Consider the following 13,100-nt stretch of genomic DNA (forward strand, 5'->3'; position numbering starts at 1 on the left):
GTGTGTCTCCTACACCTCTGGCCTGGCAGTCCCAGGACACACTCACTAAAAAGAGCTAAGACTTGAGGAAGAGGGGAAACAGGGATACAGGAGCAGAAGGGACAGAAGAGCCACAGCGGGACATGGGGACCCACTCTCTGCAGGGCCCACCTGCCATCAGACCAATTCCATGTGTGCCCTTGGCTTTCTCATGTCTTATTTTTTCCTTCCATAAAATGGATGAAGGACATCAAGGGGATGGAATCACCTAGAGATGACCCACCCCTGCCAGGGCCTTGGGCCTTGCAGAAGAGTCCCCAGGGCAGCCCCAGGAGACATTGTGGCAGGCAGGGAGGAAGCAGCTTGTTCTCTCCCCAGCACTAAGGCAGCCCACCTCTGCAAGCACCCAGAGGAGGACACAGCAGGCCTGCTGAGCTCAGCCAGGCCTATTTAAGCGTCCTCTTCACACATAAAAGAAGAGGGCTTTTCTATTTGAAAGAGAAACCACAACAAAGGCTCAGGCCCACAGCCATCTCTCAGGGTAGGGGGAGAGCCCAACAGGGTGCTCAGCTCCCACCCTCCCTGCTGCCACCGCATCCCTCAATCCGCTGCCTCTGTGAATTCAATTAGCAGGCACTTTGTGATTCAAGGCAGCGTGAGGGAGTCAGGAGCCACTGGCAGCAGAGAAGGAGTTCAAACAGCAACTTCAACAGACTTCTAACCAGAAGGTGCTACGTAAATACATTTCCGCATCCCACAGATGCATGGGCTAAGTAGCATTTCTCTGGCACCTTTCCCCATGCCCTCTGCGGAGGGCCTACTTACTCATCCCACAAGGCTCTCCCCAAATGTCAAGCAGTTTCAAAGCTCTTGCATCCATACCCAGGCCCTGCCCATGCCACTCTCAGGAAGAATTCATTCCTCTTCCCAGCAGTCCCTTCCAGCATTTTGTCCATACCCGTATCACAGCACTGGGTGGTGAGGACAATGTGTCCTGCAACCCTGGTCTCCTCAGGGGGAGACCCTGGTGGATTGGCCTTTGTTTCTGGGCCTCCGGACCTAGGTCTGGGAGACGCAGGTGTTCAAGGGAAGGTCTAATGAAGTAAAAGCACAAGTGAACTCTCCTCTTACCCAAAGGGCCTGACTGTGCCCTTTCTGAGGGCCCAGACAGCCCCACCCTCCATTTTCAATCATTCTATCCTCCTCGGGAAAGCAAACATCCAATCCCAATTGGCTGAGCACAGCACTAGAGGACCCTGGGACTAACACAGGTGGCCTGGAAAGGCAGCCATGGCCTGGAAAGTTCCAGACCTGGAAATCCTGCTCTAGGAGCCTCTCCCTGTCCTCCAAGTCATAGGGATTTTAGCTTTTCAGGCACAAATGCAACAAACTCTGTGAGCTTCACTCAGAAACAGCTATGTAGACTAATCCCTCCTCCTTGTCCTTCTGTTTGCATGGTGGCCTTTCCAAGTCCTGCCTGTAGCTCCCTCCTGAGCCACTGTCCCTGCACTGTGTTTGCCACTTCATGCACCCTCTCCCTCCTGGCCTGCCCAATGCCCACACCTCCTCCAGGAAGCTTGCCTAGCCTAAAGTCAGCCCTATGAGATAGGCTTGCTCGGGTCCCCTATGCATCATCAGCATTTCATGTATTTCTTTCTCTAAACAGGATCTTAGACCCTTTTCATATCCCTATCACATAGAGCATTCCTAGATCCTAGATGATATTCCCTTTCATGGGGAGACCACATTCTGTGGATCCATTTCCCAGTTGATAGACATTTGGGTTGTTTCCACTTTCCAGCTTTCAGGCTGTTATGAATAATGCTGCCATGAACATCCATGTGTAATGTGTTTTTGCATGGATGTATGGTTTTGTTTTTTTGGTTTTTGTTTGTTTGTTTGTTTTGTTTTTTTGAGACATAGTCTTGCTCTGTCACCCAGGCTGGAGTGCAGTGGCACGATCGCAGCTCACTGCAACCTCCACCTTCCAGGTTCAAGCGATTCTCCTGCATCAGCCTCCCAAGTAGTTGGGATTACAGGTGTGCGCCACCACACCTGGCTAATTTTTGTATTTTTAGTAGAGACAGAGTTTCGCCATGTTGGTCAGGCTGATCTTGAACTCCTGACCTCAGGGGATCCACCTGCCTCAGCCTCCCAAAGTGCTGGGATTACAGGCGTGAGCCACTGCACCTGGCAACGTGGACATATGTTTTTACACCTCTTGGGTATATACGTAGGAGGGGAGTGACTGGGTCATATGGTAACTCTGTGCTCTGTGTTTAACCATTTGAGGAACTGCTTGACCTTTCTACACAGCAGCTTCCCAGCTGCTGCTTGTATGAGGCTTGCCTTCAGTGTGACAGGACTAGGAAGAAAGTCTGTGTGAATTGCCTGTTTTCAAAGAAGTAGACTATTGTGAAGCACTCTTTAAACTGCATCTTCGCTGTTGAGTCTTTGATGATTCCAAAGGGACTTGTGGATTCTTCAAAGTCTCAAGGGCACTGCTATGAATGCTGGTCGTCATTGTACCAGCAGACACAATTCTGGCTAGTAGGCTGTGGCAACAGAGATGGTGCTGTTACAAATCCTTAAGTTCAAGGTGCAAGGGAGAGACAGGTGTGAGTTAATGCCTGTGAGGAAGGCTCCTGGAAGACAGAGGGCAGGCTCTGAAGCCTGGTCTCCAGGGCAGACAGGTGAGAGGGCAAGGAGGCTGGAAGGGGGGCATGGAGTTGGGGTCCATGTGAGTCTGGGATGAAGCAGGATCTGCCCCCCTAGGCTTCCTGTGCCCTCCGCAATTCTCCCACTCCACTCGTTCACAAACGTACAACAGGCGCCCATGCCACAGCTCTGTCACATGGGTCACTGAGCAGCAGTGACCTCTCGTAGAAGGATGGAGAGACTGCTCTCTGGAGAAGAGGGCAGGCACTGCAGCAGTCAGGCCACACTGCTTGTCCATCCAGAGGAACCATTTCTAGAGCATCTACGAGGCTCACCTGCTGGACTCCTGCCACCTTGATGGCAAGCACCTACAACCACATGCTCTGAATATGCCCAGCAGAGAAAATGCCAACATCGGCCAGGCATGGTGGCTCATACCTGTAATCCCAGCGCTTTGGGAGACTGAGGCGGGCAGATCACCTGAGGTCAGGAGTTTGAGACCAGCTTGGCCAACATGGTAAAACCCCACCTCTATTAAAAATATTAAAATGACCCAGGTGTGGTGGCACACACCTGTAATCCCAGCTACTTGGGAGGCTGAGGCAGGAGAATCGCTTGAACCTGGGAGGTGGAGGCTGCAGTGAGCCGAGATCACACCGCTGCACTCCAGCCTGGGCGATACAGCAAGATTCCATCTCAAAAAAAAAAAGAAAAGAAAATGCCAATATCCCTGGCATCTGTCACTCCTGAACTGAGAGAGCAACACAGGAGAACAACACTAGATTGGAAGGTGAGAAGGGGGCTCATTCAAGACTACTGGGAAATAACAACTCCCAGGGCCTCAGGACCCAAACACCCTGCTGGTCTGTTCGGAACAAGAGAATCACTCCAGGAACCACACCCTTGATCCTTGTTCAATCTGCTTCACAGCCAGCTAGAGGCAGAAGTGACCTAGAGAGTTCCAAGCTGCAGGGAGAACACAGGTCCATTTTCAAAGTCTACCCATGGGAATGATTTCATGGGTGTCGCTGACCAGGGACCAGCTCTGGTGGCACTCCCCAGACAGGGTCAGAGCCTGAACAATGAGGGCTGGCCATGCTCTCCTGGCTGGAGCTGACCAGGGCCTACCTCGGAGCTGACTGAATGTGGTCATGAACTTGCTGGTGAGGGACTTAAGCTCGTTGTTAGCCAGGGTGATGAGGTGGATCTGGCCAGAGACATTCCGCAGGACCTTGTAGATGCCAATGGGAAAGGAGACCAGCTTGCACTCGGCCAGGTCTGCAGCCAAAGAACAAAAACAAACCAGAGTTATCAGCCACAGCTGCCCGAGAACTTGTCCCAGACTCACACAGACCCCACCTCCATGCCCCCTTCCAGCCTCCTTGCCCTCCCACCTGTCTCCCCAGGACCAGGCTTCAGACCCTGCCCTCCCTCTTCCAGGAGCCCTCCTCATAGGCATTAACTCACACCTGTCCCTCCCTTGCACCCTGAACCTAAGGATTTATGTTAGCACCATCTCTGTTACCACAGCCTACTAGCCAGAATCGTGTCTGCCGGCACAAAGATGACTGGCATTCATAGCAGTGCCTTTGAGATCCTGCAGAATCCACAAGTCCCTTTAGAATCATCAAAGACTCGACAGCGCAGATGCAGTCTAAAGACTGCTTTACAATAGTCTACTTCTTTGAAAACAGGCAATTCACACAGACTTTATGGTTTGATCTTCTTCCTAGTCCTGTCACGCTGAAGGCAAGCCTCGTACAAGCAGCAGTTGGGAAGCCGCTGTGCAGAACAGTCAGGCAGTTCCTCAAATGGTTAAACACAGAGCACAGAGTTACCATATGACCCAGTCACTCCACTCTTAGGTATATACCCAAGAGACAAAAACATACGTCCATGAAAAAACACATTACATGTGGATGTTCATGGCAGCGTTATTCACAATGGCCCGAAAGCCAGAAAGTGGAAACAACCCAAATGTCCACCAACTGGGGACTGGATCAGCAAAATGTGGTCTCTCCATGAAAGGGAATATCATTCAGCAACAAAAAGAAATGAAGTGGCCAGGCGTGGTGGCTCACGCCTGTAATCCCAGCACTTTGGGAGGCCAAGGTGGGTGGATGGCTTGAAGCCAGGAGTTCGAGACCAGCCTGGCCAACATGGTGAAATCCTATCTCTACTAAAAACAAAAAAATTAGCCGGGCATGGTGGTATGTACCTGTAATCCCAGCTACTCACAAGGCTGAGGCACGAGAATCACTTGAGCCTGGGAGGTGGAAGTTACAGTGGGCCCAGGTCTTACCACTGCACACCAGCCTGGGCAACAGAACAAGACTCTGTCTCCCCACCAAAAAATGTTTTTAAAAAGAAATGAAGTATCAATGTATGTTATAGCAGCTATAGCATGGCTGAACCCTGAAAATGTGATGCCAGGCAAAAGCCAGTTACAAAGGCCTGCATATTGTACAGTTTCATTATATGAAATGTCAAGAATAGGCAAATGCATACAGACGGAAAGTAGATTAGCCAAGGCTGCAGGGGATGGAGGGTGGGGGAGTTCTTTGTAGGGGTAATAAAAATGTTCTAAGATTGGGCGGGGCGCAGTGGCTCATGCCTGTAATCCCAGCACTTTGGGAGGCTGAGGTGGCCAGATCACTTGAGGCCAGGAGTTCGAGACCAGCCTGGCCAATATAGAGAAACCCCATCTCTACTAAAAATACAAAAAAAAAAAAAAAAAAAAAAAAAATAGCTGGGCATGGTGGCACATGCCTGCAATCCCAACTACTCGGGAGGCTGAGTCATGAGAATCGCTTCAACCTGGGAGGCAAAGGTTGCAGTGAGCTGAGATCACACCACTGCACTCCAACCTGGGCAACAGAGTGAGACTATCTCAAAAAAAAAAAAAGTTCTAAGATTGGATTGTGGTGATAACTGCTCAACTCTGAACATAGTAAAACCACTGAATTGTACACTTTAAGTGGATGAATTGTGTGGCATGTGAATTATACATCAATAAAGCTGATATATATACATATATAATTGTATATATTATTATATATGTGAACAGCAGCAGATAGACCCTAAAAGCATAGGGGTTCAGAAATTAGTCTGTCCAGTTCATCAAGGTGTCACTCAAGTTCCCTGAGCCTCAGTTTCCTCATCCACAGAATGAAGGTACCACCAGCTGCCTAGCAGAGCTGTTGGGAAAAATTAAATGTAGTAAAATAATGACTAATAAAGCGCCTAGAAGATACTTAGCAGGAATGCTACAAATATTGTAGCAGTCCTCCCCTTCCACTTTACCTCCTCTTGCCACTCGATCTAAAGCCTCTCTATGCTTCCAGGCCAGCTTCCATCTCATCTCTTCCAGAAGTCTTCTGGGTCACCCCTTTTGCTGGTGTCCAGTCGGCCCCCAACCTCGAACCCCAGCAGCACTCATCGAGCCTGACACCACCACCCCATTTATCTCTCAGAAAACTCTCATCTTTTCCCCAAAGAGGCCAGGCTCTCCCAGGCTTCTAAGCCTTTGACGATTGCTCCAAAATAAATATGTGAAACTCACTATTTCTATATGCCAGCAATAAAATATGGTTTTAAAAGATTCTATTCCTAACAGCAACAATAATATGAAATACATGGAAATAATCACAATTGAAGCCTTTCTCCCTCATCTGCCTCACAGAATTTCCAAGACCCAGCTCAAATGTCACGTTCTCCATGAAGCTTTCTCTGACTGTCCTAAGCAGTTAGTTGCTCCACGAGCTGAGCCTCATATAATGCAAACAAGACCTCTTCACCCTGTGTTGTATTAATCCCTTTTTGTGCTATTTTCCCAGTGGACTGGGAAGACACCCAGAGCATAGTACCAGAAGTCCAGCAGACTCATGGGTAAGACAGGGGTTCCAGTTGACCTCACAGATGTGGTTTTGGGGGGGAAAAGGGACAGGTGGGAAAAGGGCAAAAGTACAGATGACTGAGGGTCCACAGGGCTCCTCTGCCAGGCAGCCTATAAGGGGTGTTGTTAATGCCTCCTCTGGTCCAGGGCTGCACTTGGTAACCCAGCCCTGCGGCTGCCCAGTGTCAAGCACCAGCTCTTCTATCAGCAGGTGGGGTTGGCAGGAGAGACTGCTAAATCCTGCCAGGGAGGAACAAGCTCCCAAAAGTCAGGCTTTCAGAAGAGAGAAAGCAAGGGCTGAGCTGGAAGCAAACAGGCACTGTGGGCTCAGAGTTTGGGGCAACCTGGGGATTCTAAAAAGAGTAATCGTTCCAAACAACAAGCCCTCTAGTGCTCTGTGACCGATATATTAAGGGCTGGAAAGAAGTTTTGTTGGAGTTGTTGTGAATTACACCAGTCCCTTTGGGTAGGAGTAGGCAGATCTCATCATACATCCCAGGAGCAACATCAAAGTAATGGAAGAAGCTTTCCCTTTAAAACAAAGAGCAAAATAAGGATGTCTTTCATCAGCAGTATCCCTAAATAGCATCATGAAAGTTCTTGCCAGGCCGGGCATGCTGTCTCATGTCTGTAAATCCAGTACATTGGGAGACCAAAGTGGAAGGATTGCTTGAGCCCAGGAGTTTGAGACTAGCCTGGGCAACATAGTGAGACCCTGTCTCTACAGAAAACATTTAAAAACTAGCTGGGCATGGTGGTGTGTGCCTGTAGTCGCAGATACTTGGGGGTTGAAGTGGGAAGAAGATCGCTTGAACCCAAGAGGTCAAGGCTGCAGTGAGCCTCTACACTTCACTGCACTCCAGCCTGAGTGACAGTGAGACCTTGTCTGAAAAAAAGAAAAGAAAAGAAAAAAAAGAAAAGAAAAGAAAAGTCAAGTCAGATCTGGCTAATTAAATAGAAAGCACAGACATTGAAAACAGACAAAATGATTCTTAGGTGCATGTGAAATGACTGTATAACCTCAGAAACCCAAAACAGTCATCTGACAAACAACATAAATTAAAATGGTCTCAGCAAAGCGGCTAATCAAATAAGCATGCAAAAGGCAATGATATTCCTATGCACCAGCAAGAAAATACAGTTTTTAAAGATACTATTCCTAACAACAATATAAAATATAGAGAAATGAGCATAATGAAAAATGTATCTGACCAATATACAAAAAAAAGTAGAAAAGTTCACAAAGATATTTATTTTCGTTTTGTTTTGTTTATTGAGACAGGGTCTCACTCTGTCACCCAGGCTGGAGTGCAGTGGCACGATCTCGGCTCACTGCAGCCTCGAACTCCTGGGCTTAAACGATCCTCCCACCTCAGCTTCCCGGGTAGCTGGGACTACAGGCACGTGCCATCAAACCCGGCTAATTTTTGTATTTTTTTGTAGAGATGGAGTTTTGCCATGTTACTCAGGCTAGTCTTGGATTCCTGAGCTCAAGTGATCTGCCCACCTAGGCCTCCCAAAGTGCTAGGATTATAGTCACGAGCCACGGCACCCGGCCCACAAAGACATTTTTAAAAATAGTTTTGTATGTGAAGATATAACATGTCCATTGATGACAAGTCAAAATATTGAAACACCGGTTTTTTAAAGAAATTAATTTATATATTGTTGAATGTAACTACTACACAAATCCTCACAAGGTTTTTTATTTATTTTTAAGTTAACTAAATGGTTTTAAAGTTCAACTAGGGAAATCTATAAGCAGGACCCTCTTAAAAAGGTGAGGTTATAACCAATATTATAAGCCTAAAATAATTAAAACAGAGGGCAAAATGGAAAATAGATCATAGAAAGAAATTATGTAGTTCAAAAAATATAGTCCAGAAATAATGTCATAATAAATGCTAAAGGAAGCTTCACAAATAAACTGGAGAGGGAAGGATTAATCAACTGATGTCAGAATAACCCCTTAACAATTCTGAGAAAGACTCAATCTAAGAATCAAAATACATCCTAGATAGAATTACACTTTAAATATTTTTAAACCAAATTAAAAAAAGTAAACTTAATTGAACATTTATACAACCTCTTAAGTAAGGATGACTTCCCAAATCTAGGAGCATAACAGAATCACAAAGGAACAGATCAACAAAACTAACTGCATTAAAAAAATATAAAACACTTAGAAGCTTAAAAAGAGTAAAGCAAACAACAGGGATCTGTAAATAGGATGCATACAGAGTCATCTTTATTACTGAAACTACTCAATATAATTGAATAAAGAAAAAATTAAGACCACTTGAGAAGGAAAGGACGTAAGATATTTACAAAGGAAAAAACATAATTAGTAAACAAATATATAGCTCCTGATGTGTTTCCAAATTGCTTTCCAGAATATTTATGCCAATTTACATGTAACCTATCCAACAAATAATAGAATCATTAAAAAGAAAAGAAAGCCTTGCTAAGTTGATCAAGGGAAATGGTATCCTGCTTTAATTTGCAATATTTTCAATAATGAGACTGACTATCTTTCATGGTTAATTAACTGTTTTTCAGCTAGGCATGGTGGCTCACACCTGTAATCCCCAAGGTTGGAGGATCACTTGAGGCCAGTTCACAACCAACCTGGGCAATACAGCAAGACCCGTCTCTACAAAAAATAAAATACGGCTGGATATGGTGGCTCACACTGTAATCCCATCATTTTGAGGGGCCGAGGCAGGGAGATCACTTGAGTTTGAGACCAGCCTGGCCAACATGATGAAACCCTATCTCTACTAAAAATACAAAATTTAGCCAGGTGTGGTGACGGGCGCTTGTAATCCCAGCTACTCAGGAGGCTGAGGCAGGAGAACTGCCTGAACCCGGGAGGCCAAGATTGTATCACTGCACTCCAGCCTAGGCGACAGAATGACAGAGAGACTCTGTCTCAAAAAAATAAATAAATAAAATAAATTTGCTTGACGTGGTGGTGCCTGTGTGTAGTTCCAGGTACTCGGGAGGATGAGGTGGGAGGATCACTTGAGCCCAGTTCAAGGCTGCAGTAAGCTATGATTGCATCACTGCACTCAAGCTGGGCAACAGAGCAAGACCCTATCTCTAATAAAATAAAGTAAATATTAATTAACCATTTGTTTCCCCTATGGAAAATCCTATCCATGTCTCACTATTTTTCTACTTGGAGCTCTGGCATTTTTTTCTCCCAAATGTTTGTAGAGCTCTTTAAATAGTATTATCAACCCAGGTGTGTTGGTTGTTTCTCTTGTTGAATCATTCATGTTACAGAGCGTAGGGTTTTTTTCTGAAGCAGGACATAAAAACCATATGCACATTGTAATTCCAACTAGGTATAAAAGGATACATGCCTGGGAAAGACAATAGAAAGAAAAATAACCAGAATGCTAACAGTGGTTATTTCAAAGGATTTGAGCAATTTGTTACTAAATTATAGTCTTCATGGTTGTTTACTTTATACAAAGTAAGTAAAATACCATTCTATATTTATATGAAACCATTTGCCAAGTATCTGTATACAGTGATACTTTACTTTTAAAATAAAAAATTAATGTATCATAAAATTAGCTATTTTTCTGAGACAGGATCTCGCTCTGCCACCCAGGCTGGAGGGCAGTGGCATGATCTCGGCTCACTGCAACCTTCACCTCCCAAGCTCAAGTGATTCTTCCACCTCAGCCTCCCAAGTAGCTGGGACTACAGGTGCATGCCATCATGCCCTGCTAATTTTTGTATTTTTAGTTGAGACAGTGTTTCACCATGCTGCCCAGGCTGGTCTTGAACTCCTGGCCTCAAGTGATCCACCTGCCTCATGTTCCCTAAGTGCTAAAGTTAACTTTTATTGGAAAAAATAACCTGGCAAATTCACAGATAAATTGAGGGCAGCCAGCTCTTCGTCAGTGAGGGAAATAGGGAAAAGCAGATCCAAGAAACACAGGAACTCTGCATTGGGCTGGGGCAGAGCTGTGAATAGGAGCTTTCAGGGACCACCACTCCCCACAGTGGGGAGAGAAAGTGCTTACAACGGAGGAAGAAGCCATAAAGCCATGCAAGTTATTTCCAAGGGTACTCAAAGCAGCCTGTCTTTCCGGAGTAGATCAGCCCAGAAATGTCCAGCCCACAGTCCCATTCCGACCACCTGGGCCATCTACACACCATCCCAACCTCACACCGGTGACCCACCCTTCCAGTCTCTGATTTAGGCAACATACAAGTGCCGGGCACGGTGGCTCACGTGTGTAATTCCCAGCACTTTGGGAGGCCGAGGCGGGCAAATCACTTGAAGTCAGGAGTTCAAGACCAGCCTAGCCAACATGGCGAAACCCCATCTCTACTAAAAATACAAAAATCTGCCAGGTGTGGTGGCGCGTCCTGTAATCCCAGCTACTTGGGGGGCTGAGGTGGGAGAATTGCTTGAGCCTGGGAGGCGGAGGTTACAGTGAGCCGAGATCACACCACTGTACTCCAGCCTGGGCAACAGAGCGAGACTCCGTCTCAAAAAAAAAAAAAAACCCAAAAAACAAACACACACACACAAAAAACAAGCAACATACAAGCCCTCTGCGGCTTCATCTGGCCAACTGACACGCCGCAAGACCACATTAGAGGATGCCGAGGGCCTGGAATGTCACCTCCGACACCTGCTTCTTTCTTTCACTCTCCACAAATAGCTATCGAGGCCCTCCTGTGTGCCAGGTACTGATCTGCACAGTATCCTGTGACTTACCTATGACTTTTTTGTGTCCCCAGGGATTCCATCTGTTTCCTCCATTATGTGACCCCTCCAGTACCCACCAGAGGCCAGGATGCGTGAGAGGGGGGCACCACCAAGCTCCTACCCAGAACAGCCTGGCTGCCACCGACGTCAAAGGCAATCCAGGAGTTCCACAGAAGGGCCCTGCTGGGATGTGATGCAAACACCCCTCATCCCAGCCCCATCACCAGCCACTAACACAGCACATGGACTCTCACCCCTGCTGGGAGGAGAGGTCCATGATCTCCAGAACAGTTCTCCATGGTCCCGGGACAAGAAAATGGAGATCCAGGAGCAAATATCATCCTTACACAGTCATGTTCCCATCTGTACACAAGGAGCAATATACTGTATGCCACACACAGGGGATGGGAATAATAACAACCATAAACAACACCACTTACTATTTCACATGTGCTATGTAAGTACGAACTATCCCCTCTGCACACAGGAGACTGTAATAAAGTGACTTGCCCCAGGTCATATAGCTAGAAGTGAGGACGGGGAGATTTGGATCCAGGTTAGGTGGATCAGGAAGCCAGGGGTCCCAACCACTCCACTCTACTGCCCCCTTGAGTCAAAAACATGCCTAGGTGCCTGGCTCTAGGCCAGGCCAGAGAAAGGGAGTATATGCTGAACTCCCCCATGGGAAACCGAGGTCTTGTCTACAAACTCCTGTAGGCCCTTCAAGTTCAGAGCCCTCAATGCCTCTGGGGAAAGGGGCCAACAGCCTTCTGCACGAGCCAGTCACCTTCTGTTCTCTGGAAATTCCTCTGCAGGTCTAATTCAGAGGTTGGGCACCATCTATACCCATTCTACCAGTTTGCAGAAGGAAAAAGCCCCATGAGCCCCAAGTTCAATGTTGGGCCCTGAGTTTATAGGTACAGACAGCACTGCTGCCAGAGAACACAGCCAAGATGTGACTGGGGGCCAGGTCCCACTAGGGAAGGGGGGCCCCACCCAGGGAAGAGAAGATCCAGGCTGCAGACAGGAGAGAGTGGTCCTCAGAGCTGTGGGATGTCATCGAGAAGGTCTCATTCTCTATGGGTCCTCAGCACAGACAGTATATAGTTCACCAAGGCATAAAGAAAACGCTCCTGGGTGAGGACGTGAGGACCGCATCAAGCAGCATGGTCAGGCAGAGTCTCCACAGAGAGAATTCCTAAACCAGCAGAGGCCAAGCCGGTGATCTCAAAGGTCCCATTCAAGTTAATAAACGCAGGGCTGGGCATGGTGGCTCATGCCTGTAATCCCAGCACTTTGGGAGGCTGAGGCAGGTGGATCACCTGAGGTCAGGAGTTCGAGACCAGCCTGGCCAACATGTTAAAACCCTGTCTCTACTAAAAATACAAAAAGTAGTCGGTCGTGGTGGTGCGTGCCTGTAATCCCAGCTACTCAGGAGGCTGAGGCAGGAGAATTGCTTGAACCGAGGAGGCAGAGGTTGCAGTGAGCAGAGATCGTGCCACTGCACTCCAGCCTGGGCAACAGAGCAAGACTCTGTCTCAATAAATAAATAAATAAATAAATAAAATAAACACAGCTAACAGCACTGAGTATTTGCTATGTGCCAGACACAGTTCTAGGCACTTTTTCTATAGTAACTCATTTAATTCCTTTGACAACCTGAGTTACCCTCACAGCAGGAGAATGAGGCACGTGTTGACAGGTAAATTGTCCATGGTCATTGTGGTACAGTGATGGGATCAAAAAATCTGAATGCAAAGATTCAAAACCAAAGATTCAAGTAGGGTGACGAGTAGGGCAGTTTAAGCAGGACTTTCCTAATTTTAGCATTGA

At 47.0% G+C, this 13,100-nt stretch overlaps 1 protein-coding gene across 12 annotated transcripts in view; it reads right to left on the reverse strand.

Annotated features, from left to right (window-relative positions):
* Positions 1–13,100, reverse strand: part of LRRC20 (leucine rich repeat containing 20) — an 85,636-nt gene that overhangs the window by 39,356 nt on the left and 33,180 nt on the right. For 10 of the 12 annotated variants that reach the window (XM_001171096.6, XM_001171118.6, XM_009458634.5 and 7 more), the window contains one exon: positions 3,766–3,915. The exons of the other annotated variants lie outside the window; for them this stretch is intronic. In XM_001171096.6, the coding sequence (XP_001171096.1) occupies positions 3,766–3,915 (150 nt within the window). The remainder of the gene's footprint in view (positions 1–3,765; positions 3,916–13,100) is intronic. 12 annotated transcript variants of the gene reach the window in all.

This window comes from Pan troglodytes, chromosome 8 (assembly GCF_028858775.2).
Source record: "Pan troglodytes isolate AG18354 chromosome 8, NHGRI_mPanTro3-v2.0_pri, whole genome shotgun sequence".
Classification (NCBI taxonomy): domain Eukaryota; kingdom Metazoa; phylum Chordata; class Mammalia; order Primates; family Hominidae; genus Pan; species Pan troglodytes.